This window comes from Oppia nitens, unplaced genomic scaffold, assembly GCF_028296485.1.
Source record: "Oppia nitens isolate AA-2021 unplaced genomic scaffold, nextdenovo-longstitch-racon4-pilon3 scaffold23_pilon_pilon_pilon, whole genome shotgun sequence".
NCBI lineage: Eukaryota > Metazoa > Arthropoda > Arachnida > Sarcoptiformes > Oppiidae > Oppia > Oppia nitens.
Window position 1 is genome coordinate 835,438 of NW_026533203.1, and position 12,427 is coordinate 847,864.

Consider the following 12,427-nt stretch of genomic DNA (forward strand, 5'->3'; position numbering starts at 1 on the left):
ATTAAACAAAAACAATTTATGTTATTTCTAATTATCTAAATTTGAAAAAAATATTTTCAACTAAAATAAAACAAATTATGAATTAATAATTGAAAAAAACTTAAATTAGTTGTCTAAGTAATAGAAAACTTATCTTTTAGCCTAACTCATATGATACTAATTGTATATAATTTATTAATTATTTGTTTGTAATCAAATTAATATTCAAAAAAATTGAGTAAAAAGATTGTAAATTTTATTTAAGAAGCCATACAACTCATGGTATAACTCATAGGAAGTAATCCGGTTGTGGTTTCTTTGACGGTACTCCTCGACTCTCCTATAGATAAATATATAATAAATTTAAAATTAATGTATTCAACAATAATTTTAAATAAAATTAATGTAAACAATACCTGTGGCGCGGCTTCAAAAATAGTAAAATCTCGGTGCAAATTTTCATCCAACTCTAAAATAGCGGCCACATTACCGCAACGGTAACAATAGTTAGGTGCCGACCATACTGTCAAAACTGTTTCGTTAAAATGCCACTTAAAGCCCTCCATTACGAGTTGATGTGCTCTACAAATCATATCTAAATGGTTCGTTGCATTGAACTGTGCGACCACATCTGATCCAAACAGATAGCCAGCACCTCTGGGAGATACACCCCATCCTTGTGTGTCCTCAGGATCTGACCATAAAAGGTCACACATGGGTCCATCGTGTGGTACTTCTTGTTTGCGATCAATGACTCTGATTTGATCTAATGTTTGAATGGATGGACTGAGACCTCCGTGAACACAAAATATCTGCATAAATAAAAATTATTAACTATTTATTGGATATTAAACATATAAAAATCATACCTTTCCATCTATAATGGCTGAGAGGGAGAGATAATCAAATATTTCGGTACAATATCTCCAAACGGTGATTGAGCCATACTTTCTGAGACATTCATCATAAAAACCGTAGACTTGTGTTATTTGTCGTGACTCATGATTACCACGGATTAAAGTAATGCGATCCGGATATCGTACCTAATTATCAAATGTATCAATAAATCATTAATATATCAGCAAAAAACTAAATTATAAATTAAATGCATTAAACATACCTTAAGTGCTAACAATAAAAGAAAAGTCTCGACTGAGTAGAAACCTCTGTCGACAAAGTCTCCCATAAATAGATAGTTAGTGTCGGGAACATCACCACCAACTTTGAACAACTCCTTCAGGTCATAAAACTGGCCGTGAATGTCACCGCATACCTGTCCAGTCATTTAAAAATAATAATTATTATTTATAAAATGTCAAAAATAATATTTATTTCTATTGTGTAATAAATTTAAACCATTCAATGATATATACAATAGTTATCAATCAGTTATCATCACTTCAATGACTTATAATAAATCATAAGTTTGATTATTATAATCATTAGATAAAAAATATGATATTACTATTAAAACATAATATAATATTATATAAAATAATTTATATATTATATTCATATATTAATAATAATTAATTTATAATATAATTAGATATTATTATTAAATATTTAAATGACAAGTAATTAATAAGTGATTAATTAATTAATGATAATCTATATGAATGGATGGGTATTATAGTTATAATTATGACATACCGTGACGGGTGCGTCCACTCTCTGGACATTAGACTCCTCGATGAGTATCTCTCTGGCTTTGGCACAGAGACTCTTGACTTCTGACTCTTTGATTATCTCACACCTCCTGAGTTGATCTATCTGTCGGTCCAAATCGGAAGAACTGGCCAAAGGTGTTGCCGATGATAATAGTGAGTCATTATTATTCTTGTCGTTACTGTTGCTGTTGTTATTGGTATTTATCAGTTCATTATCACTACCGCTGCGGTCACTACCACTTGACGTATCGGTCCTCGACTTCTTCACTGCTGAACTCTCTTCGCATTTATTATCACTCAATTCAGAGTTATTATTGTCACAAATGGTTTCACTATTATTGTTATCACCACTGCTTTCATTGGTAGTGTCGTTACCACTGCTGACCACTGAATCTCCGTTTGAAGACATAATTGGCAGTCAATTGTTGTAATGATATGAAGCACTCAATTGGTGTCACAAAACAAACACAATATTTATATACAAATTAACACTAAATTCAATGCAATTTCAGTGTTCACTGCAATCAACACAACGTTTCCATTGAATTATCGCTCATTTCATTAGTGCTTCAATTACTACATATAGACATCAATTACGTCAATCATTGCATTTATACAGTCGACTCTCACTATAATATATTTTAATATTTAAATTATTTATTTTATAATTATTATTATTTTAAATTGTTTTATGGTTTTAATATATAACTAAACATATAATTTATAAGTAAAATATAAGATGTTTGTTATGAGAAAATTTTAATAAAATGTAATTTATATATTAATTATAAAAATTAATATCAATAGTAGTTTGTAGTTTGCAGTGACTATTAATGAATGTATAAGTTTGTTGAATGCATTGTTTGTATTGTATTTGTATTATATATGAAGTGATTGATTGTGAGATCGTATCCGATGTGAGCGCACAACTCGTTTGAATGACAGTCACAACAATAACACAAACACTCCTAACATAACACAAGCCATAGCCGCGGGTCAGACCTGACAGACCAGTCATGGGTAACATACATACGGTGGGACCGAACGAGTCTCTGGTGGTGTCGGGCGGATGTTGCGGGTCGACAAAGAAACAGTTGGTAGTGGGCGGGTGGGCGTGGGCATGGTGGATGGTCACTGATGTACAACGATTATCACTTGAAGTTATGACACTATCACCAAAATGCGAAAGTGTCGAGACCTCACAGGGCGTACCATTAACGGTGACGGGTGTGGCCCAGTGTAAAGTTATGACCGAAAAGGAGTTCCTCACGATAGCCGCCGAACAGTTTCTCGGCAAAAGTGTTGATCACATCAAATGTGTTATACTTCAGGTTTGGACACACTTTTCTACATAACAAATGGTCGACACGTTTCATGATTTGATATTTTTTTTAATTGACAGACACTTGAGGGTCATTTGCGGGCTATTTTGGGAACACTAACTGTCGAAGAAGTCTATAGAGATAGAGACCAATTTGCATCTCTAGTCAGAGAAGTTGCCACTCCTGATGTCGGCCGAATGGGTATTGAGATCTTGTCATTTACTATCAAAGATGTTTACGATAACGTCGAGTACTTGGCCTCATTGGGAAAGGCCCGCACGGCGGCTGTTAAACGAGACGCCAACGTTGGTGTGGCTCAGGCCGAGAGAGACGCCGGCATACGGGAGGCTGAATGTGAAAAGTCGTCAATGGATGTCAAATATGGGGCGAACACTAAAATTGAAGACTCGCTCAGACAGTATTCACTACAAAAAGCACAGTTTGATTCAGAAGTGAATTCCAAGAAAGCTGAGGCACAGTTGGCTTATGAGTTACAGTCCGCTAAAATGCAACAGAAAATTAGAAACGAAGAATTGGAAATCGAAGTCGTGGAAAGGTATTTACATTTTATATACTTTCTATACTTTAAATTACATTTGAGTTTTACTTAAATACTTTTAGGCGAAAAGATATTGCAGTCGAAGAAAAAGAGATTTTAAGAAAAGAAAAAGAATTGATTTCAGATGTCAGACTTCCGGCCGATTTCGAGGCCGCAAAACTTGAGCTCATAGCTCAGGGCAAGAAATACCAAACTATTGAGGCCAGTCGTGCCGATTCTCAAAGAACTAAAGTGATTGGCGCCGCAGATGCCTACGCCATTGAGGCCATTGGTAAAGCAGAGGCCGAACGGATGCGTATGAAAGCAGCCGCTTATAAACAATATTCAGACGCTGCCATACTGTCCATTACACTCGAAGCACTGCCAAAAGTATGATAAACTTTAAGCTTTCATTAAGTTTTTTATAATTATATTAATTTGTTGTTGTGTTAAGATTGCCGCTGAAGTGGCCGCGCCTTTAGCCAAAACCGATGAAATTGTTTTAATTAATGGACCGGAAAGTGCTATCACTAGTAGTGTCACTCAACTCGTGTCACAAATACCTCCTACCGTTCACGCGCTAACTGGTATTGACTTATCAAAGGTTTGTTATACAGTACTATATTTATATTGTTTGTAATATTTAATTTGTTTAAAACTATTTGTATAACCGCTATAATACATCATTTTTTATAACATTTATAAATTGTTTTTCAGGTTTTAACCAAAATTCCGGGCGCCAAATGATTATCAATGTTTACTACAGTACTGTATAAAACAAACTAACTTATACTCAAGTATTTAGTCAATATAATTTTACATATAATTATATATATATATATATATTTTTATTTGAGATTTAATATTTTATAACAATACTATCAATTTTTGGTTTATATTTTAGTTAATTTTATTTGAGTCTCAAAAATTATTTACCTGTACTATTATTAAGTTATAAACAAAAATAATAACATAAAATGTTATTATTTGTATTTTTAATATTACTGGTATTTATTTTGTTATATATTCCAGCATAATATATGATTTATTTATAGTTTGTTAAAACACTAATTTTATAGAAAAGGTTGACAAATGGAGTATTTGACTTAAAGTATTGAAACAAATATAAAAACAATGAATTTCATAATTTTTTATACCATATTATTTGCTTAAAACTACAAGTCATTATCAATAACAACAAAAATTGTAATTATGTCTCATATTGTTTAAAGTACTTGTAATATAAATATTATGATCTGATATCTGTAATGAATGAACAAAATAAGTATTGTTTCATTTGATGTCAATTTACTCAATACATTTGCAATGAATAATATTGTTATCTTTATTATAGCCAATAATTCCATATTTTATTTAAGACAATTATTTTATATACAATATATGATTGATATGCAAAATATCGCTTTTATACAATAATAAAGTACATAAAATATTTGTAATTTTTTTTAATAATTTCTAATAATAATATTTATATTAAATTTCTCCATTTGTTTTTTATTAAACATATTTTGTTAAAGTTGTAGACGATTTTGTTTTTTATGTTATATTATTTATTTTTTGGATTGTTTTGTATTTTTAATTGATATAAATGCCAAATAAAAAGATTTCTTATTTACGGTAATATTATTTATAAGTTAAATGTTTTTTTATGACAATTTTAATATTTAACGAATTATAATTTATTGAAATTATGGTTTAAAATTAAATTTTGTTATATTTTTTTGTTGATTATATTTTATGTATTGAATACAAATTTGTCTTTCAGTCTATCCGAGCTACACATGCCTTACCAAAACATCAATAATACTGTATTATAAGTATTTTATAATAAATCATCAAAAATGTTACACTTTTTGAATTACAAAATTATATATGTAATTTAGCAGACAATTTATTTTAATAAATAATTTTAAATTACATTTTGGGTAATATCTACAAACAATATAAGTAATGTGAATACTAAGATAACTGCCAAATACTGTACAAGTAATATACTGTAAATTATGTGCTGTACTGTACATTACATTAGCAAATAACTCATAAAATATAACATTATATAAATTTATTGTTTTACTGTATTTTAAAACCTACATTACATTTAAAATAATAAATCTTGAACCATAACAGATAAGATACAGTATTTTACCAAAAATATTATTTTAAAAATATTTTTACATTTATGAATTTATGCTTAACTAATTTTAATTAAATAACACATTTAAACTAATTTATTTACATTTACCCAATTCTACAGTATTAGTCTATAGTTATGAAAAAAATTATTTTTATTTACAAATAGTTCAAAGTTACCGACAATTAATATACAGTATAATATCGTATACAGTATTTACCGGTATATTGCCCTTAAGTCTGTTGATTCCTAATATAATTATTGTATAATCAAATTGTTTTAAAGATAATCTAAAATTTAAATAATCACTAAAATTATTCAAAAAAATTTCAATAAACTAATAATTTTAATATTATATTGAAATAAAATAAAATTAAATAAAAATTAAATTTTGACAATTTTAAATTAATTAAATTGAATCAATTCCGATATGATTGAAGCATTTGGTGGACACGTAAAATGTTGATTGTATTTATAAAATAATTTAAAATTATTTGGACTTACTTTTGTAAAATTATAAATAAATTAAGTAATTTTAATCAAATTTGTAAAAGTTATAACTTATTATATTAGCCCTTAAAATAGATGATAACTTAGTTAATGTTGTTTATAAATTATTTTTCATATTTATTGATTTTTTATTTATACATTAATGATATAATGGGTGTATAAAAATGTTCACATGGAGATTGATTAATATTTTTTAAAACTTAATTTATCTATTCTGTATTATCTATGAAATATACAAAATAAACATTTTAATTAGTCTCAATTAAATCACATGCTATGTTATCAACAATTGAATTTATATTTTTACATTACAATAGTTTATCATTGTTTTAATAAAATAGATTATTAATTGACTTTTTAAGTTTAATTTTATAATTATTATATATTTTTTATTAAGACATAGTTAAACAAAATTAAATGAAGTTTTAATATAATATTGATTTTAATTTAATTTAATTTTATAAAGAGTATTGTTTTGACATAATTTATTGTAAACTCAAGTATTTAAAAAAAACAATATTTGAATCCCTTATGCAATGCAATGCTATGCTATTGGAAACGTTATGTTGTAATCCTTGAATACAATGTTTAAAACAAAACACTTATAAATAATAATTTTATTATTACTTAAGGAAATTAAGTACAAAATAAGTACTTATTTTAATGCTTTAGTTATTTATTATTTATAGTTATTATATTCATTACATTTATATTATTAGTTAAAACATTATATTATATTAATTTAATTAAATGCTTAAACTTTTTAATGTTTTGTATAATAATAATAGACTTTTAATTGCAAACAATAATCGACTAATTGTTAACTCGTTGTCTGTTTTAAGACTAAAAACTACTCAAATCTTTAGTTTAGTTAAGACATCGCCGCCGAAGAGATTCATTAAATCATTGCCAAAGATATCGTTGTTTGACTACAAGTGGTCGCAAAGTTTTAGCACTACTTGTAGTCTGAATCGAGAGGATAAACAAAAGATGCCTCCGATTAGTGGTTCCCAAGACATCAGACAATATTTAGAAGATTTGATTCAAAGTAATAAAGTGTTGCTCTTTAGTACCACTACTTGTCCTTTCTGTGCAAAGGTTTGTTTGATGACATTGTTTAGTCACTAGAGTTGATCCAACATTTAACTAATTAATTGTTTGTTTTGGTGATAATCAGGTGAAGGCATTGTTTGAGTCTTTGAATATAAAGCCATTTGTCATTGAGTTGAATGTCGTGGACAACGGCACTGAATTAAGACAAGCGTTGAGCGCCAAAGTTGGTCGCACTTCAGTACCGCAGGTGTTCATCAATGGACAGCATATTGGCGGCTGTGATGACACACATAAGGCCAGAGATGACGGCGTTTTATCTCAATTATTGAAAAACCATAACTATGACTACGATCTGATTGTTATCGGCGGCGGTTCGGGTGGTTTGGCGGCCTCTAAGGAGGCGATAAAGTACGGCAAGAAAGTGGCGGTTATGGACTATATTGTTCCCACACCTCTCGGCACTACTTGGGGTTAGTTTTTAACTTCATTTAAATTGTATTGTATTTTATGAAATAATTTGAATGAATAACATTTGACATTATTGTGCTTATTATACAACGATTAAGGCATTAATTAGAGTATAATTATATTATAATTAAATAATTGCAAAATATTGATAGTTTTTTTTGTTACCGTAATTTAATTTTAATAACTAATTATCGGTAAAACTAAACTGTATTATAGGTTTGGGGGGAACGTGTCTTAATGTTGGATGTATACCTAAGAAATTGATGCATACGGCGGCACTTATTGGACAAACATTGAAGGATGGGATCAATTTTGGTTGGGATATACCAGAAAGTATAGATTCATTTTTGCATTTTTTTAAATATATATATATATATATATATATATATACTGTATATTAATTAAAAAGTTTTTGTTTTGTTATTACCGACAATAGATGTGAACCACAATTGGGATCGAATGAAGGATGAGATTCAGAATTATATTCGTTCTTCAAATTTCAAAAATAGAGTCGATTTAAGACAAAAATCAGTCGATTATATCAATTCTTACGCGTCGTTTGTTGATCCGCACAAAATTAAGGTTAGTTTTTAATTTTTTATGTTTTAGATATTTAATTCAATATTTTTTTTTAATTTAAATAGTGTATTGACAAGAAAGGGAACGAAACATTTCTGACGGCCGATAAGTTTATTATAGCCACTGGAGAGCGACCTCGATATCCAACCGATTGTGTCGGCGCTAATAAGTATAGCATCACTTCTGATGATTTGTTTTCATTGCCATACAATCCGGGAAAGACCTTAGTTGTTGGCGCCTCTTATGTTGCCCTCGAATGCGCCGGTTTTATGCGTGGCATTGGTTTGGATGTCACTGTTATGGTATGTCTTAATATTTATGTATATATTTAACAGCTATTTATGAATGTTATTTATATTTAAAAGGTTCGGTCAATTTTATTGAGAGGTTTTGATCAAGAAATGGCCGAAAAAGTCGGTGATTATATGGGTATAGAAGGTATAAAATTTTTGCGCCCATTTATTCCAACAAGTATTGAACAAATAGAAGCGGGAACTCCAGGAAGACTACGGGTGACCGCCAAGAGGACTGACACTAATGAAGAGATTGTTGATGAATACAATACTGTATTGTTTGCAATCGGTCGCGACCCGTGTACTGACAAAATTGGTCTCGAAAATACTGGTATTTATATGAACTATAATTTTATAGATATTTAGTAATGAATTTTTAATATATTTACTATAAAGGTGTTGTTAAAGAGAAAAATGGAAAAATTAAAACAATTTCTGAAAAGACAAACATTGATCACATTTATGCCGTCGGAGATATTTTGTATGGAAAACTAGAGTTAACTCCAGTGGCCATTGAAGCGGGCGTTTTATTGGCTCGTCGTATGTTTGGCAACAGTACTGTTGAATGCGATTATGTGAACGTACCGACCACTGTATTCACACCACTTGAATATGGAAGTTGTGGCTATTCAGAGGAACTGGCAATTCAAGAGTTTGGTGAAGACAACATTGATGTTTACATTCAAAATCATTGGCCTCTTGAGTGGCGAGTCGCGCACCGACCAGAAAATTCCTGTTTTGCTAAACTTATTGTTTTAAGATCAGAAAATGTATGATTTAGTAGTTTTTAATAGAATATTACAATAATTTAATTTTTATTTTTAAAAAAAAGGAGCGTATTTTAGGATTTCATTATTTAGGACCAAATGCCGGTGAAGTGACTCAATTGGTAGGACTACCGCTTAAGATGAAGGCTACCAAAGCTGATTTGGATGCACTTATTGGTATACATCCGACTTGTGCTGAAGTATTTACTACTCTTGTTGTGACAAAGAGAAGTGGATTGTCTGCTGACACCAAAGGTTGCTGAGGTTAAAGAAAGACTGTTATGTTTGTATTGAAAACTTGATAGCATTTTCAAAAAAAAATGTTTAAAAGTTTTACAATACAGTATAGCAGTCATTTGATAATAACATGATTGATGTCTTTTCAATTTAATTAAATGACGATTTGGTTGATAAATCTCAAAACAGAGGCTGAACTAAATCTGAGGACTAAAATTGATTTATTGACTCAATTAGTTATTATTATTATTATTATTAGCGGTAATTGTTTCGATATTTAAAAACCATTATTTGATAAATTAGTCTAATATTAACTTCAAAATAATTATGATATTAATTTAGTATCAGTGATATTTAGTACTGAATTTATATTACGGTAATTAGTTTTAATGCATTGTATGAATAATTGATTAATAGTTTATACGATTTTTTAATCTAATATTACAAGTTTTGTTATTTTTAGAATACTATTACTAATTAGTAAAAATATATGCAAAATGAACTTTTTATCTATAATAATAGTAATAGCATTATACAGTATTCATATTAATAATAATAATATTAAAGCATAAAAATGATGGTTTTGTGAAAGTGAATGATTTCTATGATTGATCTTTAGTACAAAAGAGTGTATTTTTTTAATGATTTAATGAATAAATTAATGAAAGTTTAAATAAAGTTCATTCCCACTGTTTTTCTGACACTATTTAATGAGTTTTAATTTTAAGGTTCAGCACAACATATCAAATACAAATCAGAGATGTTTTATGAACACTATTTTATAGATGTTTTACTCATTTAATTCTCAAAATTATTAAAAGACATGTTATATGATATTTATAAAAAAACTCGTAAGTAATATAAATTTTGATATATATTAAACATGTAATTAACGTTTTAATGGCAATCATTTTATAAAGCGTTTTTAAGGCTGGTATGGACCAGTTTCCCATTTTGGTTTATATGACCTCTTATTGTATGCTTTAAGCACTGGTTTTAAATGCCTGTCCCTTCAGCACAAGTTTACATTTTTTTATAATAACTAACTATATAAATATATATTTATTTATACCATACAGTATATATTATAATATATACAACAAACTTATCTGATGAATGAATGAATGTTGTGATACAATATATTAAAAAACATTTGACTTAAAGTCAATGAAAGTAAATCTTGAAGTGAATCTTATTATGAAACAACCCTTTTTTAGTTTAACTCACTTGTTTGATAGTGAAAGTAAGCTCAGGTAGCTTTCTATAATGGACGGGTTATTTTTAAACAAATTCAATAGAAAGTTGTTCTACAAAAGCATTTTTGGATAATAAAAGTCATAAATGAAATATTTTTTCTATCAGTTATCGGTTTATCGTTATTCTTATAAATTATAATTATTACTACTATTTGATAGTACTGTACTCATGTTATAATATAATAACATATATAATATTTTACTGTACATATGGCTGTACTGTATAATATTTTACATATGCAAACTAAACTAGAGCTTATGTGTGACATAAAATGTAAGCTTTTTAAAAAAGTTTTTAAATCTAAAATTTTGAAGTTTTGCGAGAAAAATATGAAATTGAATTTATTTAGCACATCATTAAGTTTTGTGAAAATAAATTAAAGTTTTTTTTCAAAACATTAGTTATGCATAAAATATATGCACAAAAGTTTTCAGATTAACGACTTATAAATTGTATTATAAATTCTTATGTATTTAAAATATAATTTAAATTTGTATATAAAGTAACACATGAATAACATTACTTTAAAAACAAAAAACAACTCACATGTCTATTGTAATAAATATTATTTTAAAATGCATTTAAGAATTCAATGTTACATAACATTATTTTTTTGTAGCATATTTTTTATAAACATTTTATCACATAATATTGTAAATAAAACAAAAATATATATTTTTTATGTTTAAAACCTTCAGATTTACAGACATCGAAAAAATAACGGAAAACTTGTCTCATATAAAAATAAAAATAATTTTATAAAATAATGAATAGTTAGATAAAACAAATTTGCTTTAAATTTTATGGTTGTCTACATTTAATGCAAAAAATAAAATAAAATATGATAATTAATGAAAGTTATGTTATTTTTTAATTAAATAAAATAATAGTAATATTTACTTTAAAAAGTTATTTTTTTAATTTATTAAAATTTTTATAAATTATTGGATTAATATAAACTAAAACTGTATATGTATTTCAAATTAAGTCTACGATGAATTATAACAAGTTGTATAAAGTAATGAATAAATTTTATAATTAAGAAAATTAATTATTTATATAATATAGTATATATATATATTAATGGAATATTTGTTTTATTACAAGTATTGGTAAATTATTCATATTATATTTAATTGATATTTAAATTTACTTTTATAATTAAAACTAGTCTTCTGGTTATAAATGTATGTATGGATCAAACTAAATATAGATATTAATTCAGATGTTATTTAAATTTTTGTTTTTACTATTTTAAACTCAATAGTTTTTTTTAATTTTATACATTCTATTAAATATAAAAAGTATTTATATTTATTTATTAAATTATTAATACAAAAATTTTAAAATATTATATTGAATCCTCACTTACATTAAATTGGTATTTACTACATTAATTACATAAAAACTATACAAAATATATATTAAATATGTATACATATAATAATATAATTTACTGAAAATAATCTAAATTATTAATTATAAATAAATTATAAATATATATATTTTATAATAATGTGTTTTATAAAATACAGTAATATAAATTACTATAAATAGGCTATAATTATTTATTATTATTATAGTAAAACTTTTTAAAGTAAT

At 27.0% G+C, this 12,427-nt stretch overlaps 3 protein-coding genes across 3 annotated transcripts; 2 read left to right on the plus strand and 1 right to left on the minus strand.

Annotated features, from left to right (window-relative positions):
* Positions 1–255: 255 nt before the first annotated feature.
* LOC128953669 (serine/threonine-protein phosphatase 4 catalytic subunit) lies at positions 256–2,242 on the minus strand. The gene is made up of 5 exons (XM_054299183.1): positions 1,633–2,242; positions 1,100–1,252; positions 849–1,022; positions 396–791; positions 256–319 (listed from the first exon to the last, which is right to left on the minus strand). The coding sequence occupies exons 1-5, from the start codon at positions 2,056–2,058 to the stop codon at positions 269–271; spliced, it is 1,200 nt and encodes a 399-aa protein (XP_054155158.1). The 5' UTR covers positions 2,059–2,242; the 3' UTR covers positions 256–268.
* A 244-nt stretch (positions 2,243–2,486) lies between these two features.
* On the plus strand, positions 2,487–4,309 carry LOC128953668 (flotillin-2-like). Its single transcript, XM_054299182.1, has 5 exons — positions 2,487–2,980; positions 3,052–3,527; positions 3,593–3,899; positions 3,964–4,113; positions 4,227–4,309. The coding sequence occupies exons 1-5, from the start codon at positions 2,666–2,668 to the stop codon at positions 4,254–4,256; spliced, it is 1,278 nt and encodes a 425-aa protein (XP_054155157.1). The 5' UTR covers positions 2,487–2,665; the 3' UTR covers positions 4,257–4,309.
* A 2,627-nt stretch (positions 4,310–6,936) lies between these two features.
* Positions 6,937–9,866, plus strand: LOC128953666 (thioredoxin reductase 1, cytoplasmic-like). Its single transcript, XM_054299180.1, has 8 exons — positions 6,937–7,269; positions 7,349–7,694; positions 7,909–8,025; positions 8,129–8,274; positions 8,337–8,573; positions 8,637–8,895; positions 8,961–9,334; positions 9,397–9,866. Exons 1-8 carry the CDS (start codon positions 7,162–7,164, stop codon positions 9,592–9,594), a joined length of 1,785 nt encoding a protein of 594 aa, XP_054155155.1. The 5' UTR covers positions 6,937–7,161; the 3' UTR covers positions 9,595–9,866.
* Positions 9,867–12,427: the final 2,561 nt, after the last annotated feature.

Coding starts and splice junctions, on each gene's coding strand:
- LOC128953668 (XM_054299182.1), top strand. CDS start 2,666: ATGGGTAACATACATACGGTGGGACCGAACGAGTCTCTGGTGGTGTCG. Junction 3,528..3,592: donor GAAATCGAAGTCGTGGAAAG/GTATTTACATTT, acceptor AAATACTTTTAG/GCGAAAAGATATTGCAGTCG. Junction 4,114..4,226: donor CTGGTATTGACTTATCAAAG/GTTTGTTATACA, acceptor ATTGTTTTTCAG/GTTTTAACCAAAATTCCGGG.
- LOC128953666 (XM_054299180.1), top strand. CDS start 7,162: ATGCCTCCGATTAGTGGTTCCCAAGACATCAGACAATATTTAGAAGAT. Junction 8,026..8,128: donor TGGTTGGGATATACCAGAAA/GTATAGATTCAT, acceptor TACCGACAATAG/ATGTGAACCACAATTGGGAT. Junction 8,275..8,336: donor TTGATCCGCACAAAATTAAG/GTTAGTTTTTAA, acceptor TAATTTAAATAG/TGTATTGACAAGAAAGGGAA.
- LOC128953669 (XM_054299183.1), bottom strand. CDS start 2,058: ATGTCTTCAAACGGAGATTCAGTGGTCAGCAGTGGTAACGACACTACC. Junction 1,253..1,632: donor GAGTGGACGCACCCGTCACG/GTATGTCATAAT, acceptor ATGACTGGACAG/GTATGCGGTGACATTCACGG. Junction 320..395: donor TTTTTGAAGCCGCGCCACAG/GTATTGTTTACA, acceptor ATTTATCTATAG/GAGAGTCGAGGAGTACCGTC.